We start from the raw sequence: 13,164 nt of genomic DNA, 5'->3' as shown, positions 1-13,164 counted from the left end.
CAAATGGTCTTTATTAGCTGACATCACAATTACTGTCAGCTGCAGACTTATCCAGGCCTTCTTCCTGCTCTTCCCCATGTCTCCTGTTCTCTTTCAGCTTGAATCTCCCGGTATACTCCCAGCTCTTACTCCACCTTTCTTTGTGCTTCCTGTACCTCCTTGTCCTGACTTGATCCAGCTTCAGTCCCCCCGTCCCCCCACACACACTGCCCCAACATCACTCAACATAGGCATTTCATCCTTCTCTCCAGATGTGCATCTCTCACAATGTTCATGCATATGTGTCCTTTTCAGCCAGTTAGATCATCATGTGGTTCCAGCCATCCCAGAGACAGCTGCATATCTGGTTTCTGATGTTGCCATCTTAGAGGTTTAAAAGATCTTTTTCTGTTCACAGGCTTCAGGCTCCTCTGCTACCTCTCCAGTCAGTCAGAGTCCATCCAACTGCTCAGCCACAGAGCGACACTCTGCGCAACAGTCAGATGCCTGGATTCGAAACCGCCCCCTGCCCAGTATCCCTGGGAGCCCTCCAGCAGTGTCAGGAGCCTTGATCCCATGGGAGATCCCTGCAGCTCCGTCCAACACCACTTCTTCTCCCATGACATGTAGGGCACAGGGCAAAGCAAGATTGAAAGCATCTGACGTCCTGAATAGGAATATCAATCCAGAGGCAGCCAGTGGGCAGCACTCAACCAGCACTCCACTACTAAACAGAGCCCCACCCAAAGTGAGCAGCCCACCTCTGGCCAACAGTGCACCGGTGAGTTACTCGTGTAGGCCGCGATCCTTTAGAAAGGAGAGGGAGGGAGTTAGTTTCCTAAATTGGCACCTTTCAAACTGACTGCGGCTGTGTGCCTAAATTTAACCTTAAAAGTGGGTGGCTATAGGGGCGGAGTTAGGCACTGAATGCTGATTTCCAGCACCAGGCACCTAAATTTAGGAGAATGAATTGCAGGCCTAAATCTAGGGACATGAATTTAAGCAAATTTTCAGCCAGAAACTTAGGTCCCTAAGTTAAGCTAAAAATTCTCCTAAATTTAACAACCTAAGTAAAACATTAAGTGAGGTGTGAAGTTTTTCCCTCCCCTCCCTGCAAGGGGTTACAATATTAGACTGGGATCCTACAGACTTAAGGCCAAGCTTTGCTTCTGCCACTAACACTTGCTATGACCTTAGACAAATTACTTTATCTAAGAGTTCACAGGTACCCTCATAGCTTGTAAGACGTTTGGGGCAGGGATTCATTATACCAGTGTGTACTTTGCTGCATGTCCCATATCTGTACACTAATAGTGAATTCACCCCATTTGTGGAGTTGCACTGTTATGATATCATCCATTTTCCTACACATGGAGTTGAGGTATCCCTGGAAAGAGTAAACGTTGTAGCTTTGCTGAAAATATAGGGCCAGATTTTCTAAGGGGTACGCACGTATCTATTAAAATCCTGCATACTCTTGTTTGCGCCTGGTGCACGAACAAAAGTACGCGCGGGTGCAGATTTATAAAATCTACCCCATAGTGCTTTAAAAAAAAGCAATACAAATGAACAAAAAAAATGGTCTACAACATCTGTCAAGGCAGCTGCTGTGTGGTGCGCTCAGGCTCCTGTGCCACAGTGGACAGTGTGGGCTGGAGATCCTCTTTTCAGGCACCACACGGTGCGAGAGTGAATGCAAGACCCCCTCATCCCCTCCCTGGTCCATGGGAGGTGAGAAGAGTCAGCACACATCAGGAGGTTCCTTCCCTGGGCCCCGAAAGAAATCATTGTGTAACCTGGGGATCCCAGCCATGGAAAGAGAGAGAACAGGTATGGGCCATAGGATCCCTTCTGCAGGTTCAGGAGAAAGCAATCAAGCGCAGATCTGAGGATTGCCTCCCTGAGCCACAAAAGCCAGAAGGGGCCGGGAGATCTCCTTCCTGGGAAGAGAGAGAACATCAGTGTGGGCCAGAGGAGCGCTCTACCCCTCGCCCCCACTCCAGACCTTGGGAGGAGAGAGTAGTCAGCATGCGGCAAATTCATTTCTGAAATCACTTCAGCAATTTTTTTTTACAACTTTCAATGTGTAAATAATACAGTGATATAATGCCCAAAAGTGATATCCATGGCACATAAACTATGCAAACCACAACTGAGTGTGGCTGATTGTAAGGAAAATGTTCACATTCTATAATCCATCAGCTTTATTTATCACTTTGTTCTTACAGTCATCAGCTCTACATCTTCTGAGTCCATTGGAACAGCAAATTCCACAATCTCCTCCAATTCAGGACAGCAACTGCTCTTCCTCCAGGACCGCACATTCTTACATTTATACGCTGTCTAGGTAAGTGTGAGATAAAAAATGATCCATTCCTATTCCACCTATCCATCCCCTCTTGTAGCTGTGCTCTGATCCTTCTCCTGCCCATCATCATCTAACCAGTCTCCAGCTATACACTAAGGGGTAGATTTTCAGACGAGCGCGAACAGCCTACTTTTGTTTGCGCTCCAGGCGCAAACAAAAGTACGCTGGATTTTAGTAGATACGCGCGTAGTCGCGCGTATCGGCTAAAATCCTGGATCGGCGCGCGCAAGGCTATCGATTTCGTATAGCCTGCGCGCGCCGAGCCGCGCAGCCTACCCCCGTTCCCTCCTAGGCCGCTCCGAAATCGGAGCGGCCTAGAAGGGAACTTTCCTTTGCCCTCCCCTCACCTTCCCCTCCCTTCCCCTACCTAACCCACCCGCCCGGCCCTGTCTAAACCCCCATCCTACCTTTGTCGGGGTATTTACGCCTCCCGGAGGGAGGCGTAAATCCCCGCGCGCCAGCGGGCCTCCTGCGCGCCGGGCCGCGACCTGGGGGCGGGTACGGAGGGCGCGGCCACGCCCCCGGGCCGTAGCCACGCCCCCGTACCCGCCCCCAAAACGCTGCCGACACGCCCCCGCAACGCCGCGCGCTCCGGCCCCGCCCCCGACACGCCTCCCGACACGCCCACTCCGAAAACCCCGGGACTTACGCGAGTCCCGGGGTTCTGCGCGCACCGGTAGGCCTATGTAAAATAGGCTTCCCGGCGCGCAGGGCCCTGCTCGCGTAAATCCGCCCGGTTTTGGGCGGATTTACGCGAGCAGGGCTCTGAAAATCCGCCCCTCAGCGCCGGATTTTAGAAGCGTTACTCGCATAAATGGGTTTATGCTTGCTGGGCCTATTTTAAAAAGGCCTGGCGACGCGCGTAAAGCCCCAGGGCTTGCAAAAAGGGGCGGGGAGGGGGCGGGGAGGGGGCAGGGCGGGAGTGGGTTCAGGCTCCCAGCACAGCGGCCATATTTGCTGCTGTGTTGGGGATCGCGAGCGAAAGTTGTCTGGCGCACGTAACTTACTTCAGCCCCAGGGCTGAAGTAAGTTTAGTAATAAAAGAAAAAAAAAAGGTAGGGGGAAAAGGCGGGGGAGGTAGGGGAAGGGAAGGTGGGGTAGGGGGTAGGGAAGTTCCCTCCGAGGCCGCTTCAGTTTTGGAGAGGCCTGGGAGGGAAAGGGGGAAGGCAGCACGGCTCGGTGCAGACTCGGCGCGCACAAGGTGCACACATGTACGCCACGCGCGCTCCTTTTAAAATCTACCCCTAAGGGCTGGGTTTTAAAAGGGTTATGCGCGCCGGGCCTATTTTAAAAAGGCCCAGCAATGCACGTAAAGCCCCGGGACACGTGTAAGTCCCGGGGCTTGCAAAAAGGGGCGGGGCCAGAGGCCTCCGCATGGCCGCTGGGTCAGGGATCGCGCAACTTATGTCAGCCCCAGGGCTGAAGTAAGTTTTGAAACAAAAAAAAGAAAAAGGAAAAAGTAGGGGGGAAAGGGCGGGGGAGGTAGGGGAAGGGAAGGGAAGGCGGGGTTGGAAGTTAGGGAAGTTCCCTCCGAGGCCGCTCCTAAGAGATAGATTTAAAAGGAGTGCGCGGGGCATACATGTGCTCGTGGTACCCGGCGCGCACACATGTATGCCCGATTTTATAACATGCGTGCACAGGCACGCGCATGTTCTAAAATCGTGGGTCGGCGCGCGCAAGGGGGTGCACAATTGTGCACCTTGCGTGCGCTGAGACGCGCTGTCTTTCCCCGTTACCTACCCCCACCCCACCTTCCTTTCCCTTCCTCTACTTCCCCCGCCTTTTCCCCCCCCTACCTTTTTTTTTTCTTTCTTTTATTACTAATCTTACTTCAGCCCTGGGGCAAATATGGCCGCTGTGCCGGGACCCTGCCCCACCCCCGGACCGCCCCGCCCCCTCCCCACCCCCTCCCCACCCCTTTTTTGCAAGCCCCGGGACTTACGTGCATCCCGGTGTTTTACGCGTGTCACCGGGCCTTTTTAAAATAGGCCCGGCGCACGTAACCCTTTTAAAATCTGGCCCTAAGTATTCATCCACTCATCTATTCTCCATGTGTCCATCTTTCCATCTCTCATTCATCCAATAATGCATTCATCTGCTCAGCCATTTCTCCAATAAACCATTATCCATTTTACAATCCAGCTGTCCCGGCCTTCCAAAATGTAACACAAGTCATCTGCTTCTCAATTATTTCTCTCCCATCTGTTTGTCATCTTTAGGCATATTTCAAACAAATGACTTATCTCTTTGGTTCTTACAATTGATTTGAATCAATCAATTGCCAGGTTCTTGTGGCCTGGATTGGCCACTGTTGGAAACAGGATGCTGGGCTTGATGGACCCTTGGTCTGACCCAGTATGGCAATTTCTTATGTTCTTATTCCTCTTGACAGCATTGCAATTATTTATCAACTAATCATCATCCATGCACAAGTGTGATTGTCCCTGCAGTTATCCCTTTCTCTAGTCAAAGCATTGGAGTAACACAGAGCAGTGATTACAGCTCTAAAAGCAGCCGCACAACAGCATTGGGCTTCCAAGAAGGCTGGGGTGGCCTGCAAGTAGGGACCATGGGTGAAATCCAAACTTCAGTGATAATGGGAAGGCTGGATTTTGTTTTGTTTTTTTTACATCAGCCTTCCCAACCTTGGTGGCTATGGGAATTATTACAAAACTTAGTAATAAGTTATAGAAGGAGGCCTGGGAGTTTGGCTTAAGTAGTGGTCCTGTAGAAAGCAAAGATGACAATATTAATACTTGAGATGATCTTCTAGCAACAAATTTCAGGCCTGTTTTGGACAGTAATGGAGGGCATTGGTAAGAAAGGGGTTGAGAATTCTTTTTATTGGTATGGTTTTACTAATTTTATTGTTTTATGAGGAATGGTAATGCTTCTGTTTTTCCATTGTTGCAGTTCATATAGAATTTGGCTTGTTGAGGTTTTATATTTTATGGTCTCTTTATTCTGTATTTGAGAGTCTATCTGTGTTTTGCATGTGTGACTGAAGTGAGGTGTTCCAATAGCGTGTAGTTTGTATGTAGGGATCTATAGCAGCTTGGCTTGTTCTGTTTTCCTAATAGAGGGTGTATTGGTGTTTTAGGCCCGGTGTAATATTTGCAATGTTAACTTTCACAAGTAGAGTTGTTGCTGTTTGAGTGCTGGCAGTTAGTGTAATTTTGATTACAGAAAGTTTATTGCATTGTAATTCTGTTTTCTTGTGGCTCTCTGAGGGTCATGCCCATGCCCAAGACACATAACAGTAGGCCTAACCATATGCATTCCAAGTGTCTCTTGCTTTTTTGCAGGGTTTTATGGTTGGCACCACAGCAGTGCATCTACCTTATAAATGGGCTCTGACCGACGGCCCGCAAATGCGCAGTAGAGAGCAGCTCTACCGCGCATGTGCGGGCCAGCACGTTGGTCAGAGCCGTGCGTAAAAAAATAAAAAAAAAATGGCGGCGGCGGTGGCGGTAGCGGGCGGCGTAGCGGGCGGCGGTAGCGGCAGCGGGCGGTGGCGGTAGCGGGCGGCGGGCGGCGACAGCGGGCGGCGGCGGTAGCGGCCAGTAGCGAGGGAGGGAGGGACGGACTGAGTGGGAGGGAGGGACGGAGAGAGAGAGTGGGTGGGAGGGACTGAGTGGGAGGGACGGAGAGAGAGAATGGGTGGGAGTGAGTGAGGGGGGACTGAGGGAGAGGGAGTGAGTGGGACTGAGTGAGTGAGAGGGGGGGAGGGAGAGTGGGACTGAGTGAGTGAGAGGGGGGAGGGAGAGTGGGACTGAGTGAAAGGGAGAGGGGGACTGAGAGGGAGGGAGGGAGTGGGACTGAGTGAGAGGGAGTGAGTGGGACTGAGCGAGAGAGGGAGGGAGTGAGTGAGACTGAGTGGGAGGGAGGGAGGAGTGGGTGAGGGAGGGGGGGAGGAGGTGGTGAAGAGTGAGGGGAGAGAGAATGAGGGGGAGGTGAGAGACAGAGGGATGTAGCCCGTTTTAACGGGCTTAACGGCTTGTGTAAATATAATATACATATTGTAAGTGATATTTTGACCTCAGAAGACTGTGCTTTGAATGTAAAATGTTGTTATAAATGCATAAATTTTAATTGTGTGTGAGGAGGGTGTGATGGGGTGGAGGGCAGCTAATACCCTTGCATTGGCCGAGGGCATTGCTATACAAACATTTAACAAAATGTATTTATTTATTTATTTATTTTTTGTTTTTTATATACCGATCTTCTTGCATTGGATACAAATCAAACCGGTTTACAGTGAAACAGTTAAACTTGCCTAAGAACATTACATAGAACGAGGAACATACAACAAATTAAAATTGCTTGAGAGCATTACATAGAACGAAGAACATATAAAAACTTTTTGGTAACATGGAATTAAAAGTAAAAAGTAAACCTCTTATACAAGATGTCTTGCAAAAACGCCATCAACGTTAAAAGCAATCAAGCAGTTGATTGCCTCGAGTGAATTTAGTCTAGAGTGCAGGGAGGAGGAAGTCAGAGGGCGGACGCGGGGATGGGGGATAGGGGATAAGAGGAACAGTGGGTCCAGAATTGGTGGAACATAGGGGGGGGTTTAAGGGTGGATTAATAACATAAAGAACAAATCATGGTTGCCAAGAGAAGTAAACTGTGAGCCATCAAGGAAACGCTAGGCTGAATAGCCATGTTTTCAGTTTTTTCTTGATGGAAAGCTGGCAGGGGTCTTGTCTGAGGTCTGGTGGGAGTGTGTTCCAGTGGGTAGGACCTGCAGTGGATAGAGCCCTATTCCTTAGCGAGGTTTTGGCTTGAGGGACAAAAAGGGTGCCTTGGTAATCTCCCAACTCGTGGTGTCATGTGCTGTGTAATGGGTGAGGGCACAGTTTTTCACTTGGCCATAGGCGCCACATTGCCTGGCTAATGCTCTGTGTACTTTGTAAGTTGCCGAGGAGTTAACCTAACTGCATGGCACTGGAATGTCTTTAAACACTGCCCCGTGAATCTCTTGCAGCAATCCAGAAGGAAATTCAGAGCAAAACGAATCCCTGAGTGCACCGAACCTGTCGGAATTTCAGCCAGGTGAGCAGACAGCACCCATCCTAATTTCCCTCACACCATTTTGAAATTTGGCGTGACTCGCGCGATGTTACAAACCCTAGGAGGGTAATTTTCAAAGGGACTTTTGCGGGGGGGAACACTGTAAAATTTGCTTTTTTAAAACTGCCTGCCCGATAGGTGGGTGTCACGTTCACGCATCCGTTTTTTTAGCCAGACTGAGCAGAGGGATTCCCGGGGCCAGGGGTGGGGGAGGGGTTTACAATTGTGCACATACGTTTGCATTTTCAAAAGTGCATGTGTAACACTTTCCCCCCAAAATCTCTGTGCCCAGTTTAGCAGATGTAACTGTATGTGTATAATCTTGGTGGGACAATTTTCAGAAGGGAAAATACACATATCGGCAGATGCACACTCGTGTGCTTCCCCTTTGAAAACTGGTGTAACGCATGCATATTTGCGTGTAATTTATGCAGGCTTTTACAGAATTACCTCCTATCTGTAGCCCAATGCTGGGTTCCATGTTAGAAAAGGAGCTCGGAGATATTGCGGATAATACTCCGAAATCCTTGGCGTAGTGCGCAGAGGCGGCCAAAAAAGAAAACAGAACAGGAAATATAAAACTGGGAGTCTCAGCATACCTTGAAGTGAGCCATGGTGTGACCGCACCTTGAATACTGAGTGCAGTTCTGGTCGCCCCCATCTCAAAAAAGATACGTTACAGAGAAAGGCAATAAAAATGATTAAGTAGCTGGAACGGCTCCCTTCTGAGGAAAGGCTGAACAAGTTAGGGCCCTGCAGCCTGGAGAAGAGAAGACTGAGAGGGGATATGACAGAGGTCTATAAAATCACGAGTGGGTGAACAGGCAACCGGGGGACTACCCTTTCCAATACTATTAGGACCAGGAGGCCCTCCATGAAACTAACAAGTGGAATTTGTTGCCAGAGGATGTAGGTAAGGCATCCAGCACAGCAGGGTTTAAAATAGGTTTGGGCGAGTTTCTGGAGGGCAGGTCCATTAACTAATAGCCAAGTAGGCATGGGGAATGCGACCCAAACTGGCCACTGTGGGAGGCAAGATGCTGGACTCGACAGACCATTGGTCTGATATATTATGCACATTTCTTCTGTTCTTAAGCCTTTGACTCCTCTGACAGAAAGTATCCAAATTAGAATTCAAAACTATTTCTGCAGTAGTTTATCGACTTATCAGGTCATTTGTGAATAATCTGCAGGGGTGTTATTTTATTATAGCTTGTCACAATAGCATTATCAATGCGTAGGTAATGAGATGTTTTTCTATTCTTCCTACTTTTAGGTCCAGGAGGAGGAACTGTTCACAGTCAACCAGTCACATCCCCTCCCATGGCAGAGCCCTGTCAGGATGCTCTGGTGGCACAGCTGCTATGGGAAGGCTACACTGAACAGGACATCCAGCAAGCCTTGTCCATTGCTCCCGATAACAGTCAGCTCGTACGCCTGATCCTGCGCTCCGTCATGCCTTCTCCGCCAACCACCCCGTGCCACAAGTGCTAGCGTATCCTGCAGCACAAGAGCCCAGAAGCAGGCCATGGTGCAGCAGGACTGTCTTCTCAGCCTACCTGAACCTGGGAGCAGGCTCATGGGGCTTCAGGGCCACCCTCTCATGAACTTGAACACGCCCGGGCCCAGCATTGTACAGGATCAACATTTATCCCTCTGGGCACATGGACAGATGCTTTTGTATTACAATTTCTGCCTCTTGTGTGGAAAGGGTTCCAGAGAAATGTGCATGGCGTGAACCACTAGGAGTGGAAGAGACACAGGACAGCAGCCATGACCACGTCACTGTGGTGGGCGGCTACAGGTGCTCCCAACTCTCGCTCTCTGTCATCCCTTAGGAGTTCCTCAGTGAGGACAGAAACCTTCTGTCTTTCAATCTAACCTTTAAAAGACATGTCGGTATGCATACACCCCACCCTTCTCCACAGAATCTTTGAAGAGGAAGGATAGACAGACAGACTGGGCCGTGCTTTCTTGCAGCGTGCTCTCTAGGGGGAATTATGGGCCGTTATGTCCCTTTTTCTCACCATTGCACGGGGTAGAAGAAGCTTATGGCCTATTGTGACTCTTCCTCCTGCTGTATGCAGTGAAACAGAGTCAGAAGGAGCTCAAGTGCCAATGTGATATATCCTTCCCGCTGTTACACAGAGATGGAAGGGGCTTATGGCTCTGCCTAAAGACTAAGATCCATGCGTAGGGTCTGAGTTCTGATGCACAGGCGGTAAGCTTTTTTCATTGGAAGTGAAGTTCTAGATCAAGGGCTCATGACATGAGGCTCCAATGGACTAAACTCAAAGAGGTTTTCATGGAATGGGTGGTGGATGTGTGGAACGTGGATAAACACAGAGGATCATCGGGTACAAAAAGTGAAGCGGTAGCAGAAGGCACAACCTAGTGGCATGGGTCCAGCATGCCCTGCTCCAATGGAGCTGCCAGAATGAATTGCAAAGTGGTTAATATGAAATGTTCGAAATCATAGAAGAAACACAAGCCACCTCGCAGCGGCGTGGCAGGCTGCAAGTAATAACTAGAGCTCCTTGCAGAAATGTTCTTGCAGCCTGGCCTATCTGGCAGGCTGCTCAGGGGACCTGTGAGGCTGGATGTCCATGCAACAACCCTGCTAGTACGATTGCCTATTTAGATTTTGACGGAGCTTTGTGATTAGACATGGGAAAGGTGGGGTTGCAGGAGGGAAGTAAGTGGAGGATCTTGTATGCTCATCTGCTCCAGGTGATACAGTACGATTGAGGTCGATGACAAAAGCTGTCCGAGATAAGGAAAGCCATCTTAAAAACATGGTAATATGGTAAATGTCAGCAGAAAAAGACCATGTCCACCCAGTCTGCTCAGCAAGCTTGCTTGTTTTTTGTAAAGTAGTAACTGCCTCTCTGTGCAGGTTCCCCAGGGCCGGCGTGTCCCATTAGGCCATTAGGTGGTTCCCTAGGGCGCCAACCATTAGGGGGCAGCAAAGAGCAGCCATGTGGGGCCGCGGGCAGAGCCCATCCCGCTCATGGCCGAGAGAAGTAGAGGCTCGGCAGGCTGCGAGCGGCGCCCATCCTGTTTGTGACCCAGAGAAGCACAGGATTGGCTGGCTGCGAGCAGTGCCCATCCTGCTCGCGGCCGAGAAACGCAGACACTCGGTGAGCCACGAGCAGCATCTCAGTGAATAAGGTTGGGGGCCAGAGCCGGGACCAGGGAGGGAGGGCGGGTGGGCACAAGGCAGAAGATTCGCCTGGGGCGCCTAACACCCTCGCACCGGACTGAGATTCCCCACTGAGTTCTGTAAAGGGTGGTAACTGCTGCTCACATAGGTTACTTCATTTTCATTTTTTTTTTTAGTCACAAGGGATCCTTTGTGTTTATCCCGTGCCCTTTTGAATTCCATTACTGCTCTTGCATTCACAGCCTCTTCCAGGAGGACGTTCCATGCATCCATCACGCTTTCCGTGAAAAAAATATTTCCTGACATTGTTCCTGAGTCTACAAGCGGATATAGCTTTATTGTGTGGACATAAATAACTGGGAAGATGGGATGAATCAAGTAGACTTTTTCTACCGTCTTCTACTGTGCTATTATGAGCTGAGGAAGGCCTCGGCATTTTGGCTGAGATTGAGAACTTGTATAATATGGGAGGTTAGCACCTTGCTACCCGACTCCTTTGGAGACACAATTACATTATGAGCATCGCTATAGCAGAAGCATTAAACCTCCTGTTATTAAAAAATGGAAGGAGCTTGTGGTCCATCACATCCCTCCCTCCCACTGAAACACTGAGAAGGAAGGGGCTTATGGTTTATCGTGTCTCTCCCTCCCACTGCACAGCCTGAAGTCTGTCTAAAAGGCACTAACAGGAGACCCCACAGGTCCTGTATCTTAAGGTAGAGGGGAGGGTGTTCCCCAGAACAGCCTATGGAGACCTGTGCCCTGATCAGTGCAGGGTTCCACAGGAGGTCCCCCTACCCCCTGTCAGCACTCTACTGACTAACCGGAGAAGCAGATACCCCTGGTCTGTAAATAATGCATAAATACATAATTATATAAAGGGATGCTTTACAAGAGTAGCATTTCAAGTATTTAAAATAAAGTGATCCAGTTCTCTGAGAGAGAATTTGTAAATTGTTGTTTTACAAAAGGCATAAAATAACCTAAGCAGTGATCAGAGAGAGAGAGACCGGTGCAGGAGTATTAAAGAGCTTTTAAATTACTGTGTCTACCTGTGATCTGCCTGCAGGGAGACTTCTGCAACCTGTGCACATCCCAATGTACTGTCACAATGTGAAGCCCTCCTAACCTGTGCACCCCACCATATACTGTCATAAAGAGGGGGCACCCGTAGCCTGTGCACACCCCATCTATCGTTATTCGGAGGGAAATACCCCTAGCTTGTGCACACCCCCATACACAAGGTCACCGCATTAATTTTTGCACACCCCTAGCTATCACCACAAGGCAGGGGGGGGAATCCTTAACCTATCTACATCCCCATGCATTGTCACAAAAGAGGGGGGCAGCCCCAAACCTACGCATACTCTTATCTGCTGTCACAAGAAGGCAGCTCCCATAGAGATGTCCCTAATCAGCTGTACCACCCATTTTTCCTCTGTAGAGGCACCCCTTATCAGCTCCACCCCCTCATAGGAAAGACACCCATAATCAGCTCCTAAACCTCTATATCCTTGCATGGGGACCCAACTCTAGACAGTGTGGTGACCCCCCCCCCCCCCCCTTGGGTTCTCCACTAGATGGTCCCTGCCTAGGACATGGGGTTTGGAGTTAGGAGGGGAATGTACCATTTCCTAACAGCACCCCAGTGAGGATGGCTGGAATGGTGAGCTCCTGTCCCCGCAAAGGGAGATCATAGAAACATATATAGAAACATAGAAATGACGGCAGAATAAGACCAAACGGCCCATCCAGTCTGCCCAGCAAGCTTCACACATTTTTTCTCTCATACTTATCTGTTTCTCTTAGCTCTTGGTTCTATTTATTTACCTTCCTCCCCCACCATTGAAATATCTAGCTTGATTAGTTAGGGGTAGTAGGGGTAGTAACCGCCGCAATAAGCAAGCTACACCCATGCTTATTTGTTTTACCCAGACTATGTTATACAGTCCTTATTGGTTGTTTTTCTTCTCCCCTGCTGTTGAAGCAGGGAGCTATGCTGGAAATGCGTGATGTATCAGTCTTCTCCCATGCCGTTGAAGCAGAGAGCCATGCTGGATATGCATCGAAAGTGAAGTATCAGACACATTTGGTTGGGGTAGTAACCGCCGTAACAAGCCAGCTACTCCCCGCTTTGTGAGTGCGAACCCTTTTTTCTTCTCCCCTGTCGTTGAAGCAGAGAACTATGCTGTATATGCATTGAAGGTGAAGTATCAGGCTTATTTGGTTTGGGGTAGTAACTGCCGTAACAAGCCAGCTACTCCCCTCTTTGTGAGTGTAAATCCATTTTTCCACATTTCCTCTTGCTGTTGAAGCTTAGAGCGATGTTGGAGTCACAGTAAGCATGTGTATGTTTATTGAATAAGGGTATTGTCTCCAGGCAGTAGCTGTCATTCTGGTGAGTCACCCACTCTTCATTGGCGGCCTCTTGACTTTATGGATCCACAGTGTTTATCCCACGCCCCTTTGAAGTCCTTCACAGTTCTGGTCTTCACCACATCCTCCGGAAGGGCATTCCAGGCGTCCACCACCCTCTCCGTGAAGAAATACTTCCTGACATTGGTTCTGAATCTTCCTC

General features: G+C 49.4%; 1 protein-coding gene across 1 annotated transcript in view; it reads left to right on the top strand.

Moving 5' to 3' along the window:
* The window catches only part of CBLC (Cbl proto-oncogene C), a 35,067-nt gene extending 23,439 nt beyond the window's left edge, over positions 1 to 11,628 (top strand). Inside the window, exons 9-12 of the mRNA XM_029577054.1 lie at positions 398 to 760; positions 2,208 to 2,326; positions 7,338 to 7,405; positions 8,700 to 11,628. Coding sequence (XP_029432914.1) covers positions 398 to 760; positions 2,208 to 2,326; positions 7,338 to 7,405; positions 8,700 to 8,917 — 768 coding nt within the window. The 3' untranslated portion in view covers positions 8,918 to 11,628. The remainder of the gene's footprint in view (positions 1 to 397; positions 761 to 2,207; positions 2,327 to 7,337; positions 7,406 to 8,699) is intronic.
* Positions 11,629 to 13,164: the final 1,536 nt, after the last annotated feature.

Source organism: Rhinatrema bivittatum, chromosome 14 (assembly GCF_901001135.1).
Source record: "Rhinatrema bivittatum chromosome 14, aRhiBiv1.1, whole genome shotgun sequence".
Lineage (NCBI taxonomy): Eukaryota > Metazoa > Chordata > Amphibia > Gymnophiona > Rhinatrematidae > Rhinatrema > Rhinatrema bivittatum.
This window is presented reverse-complemented; position numbering and strand designations above follow the sequence as displayed.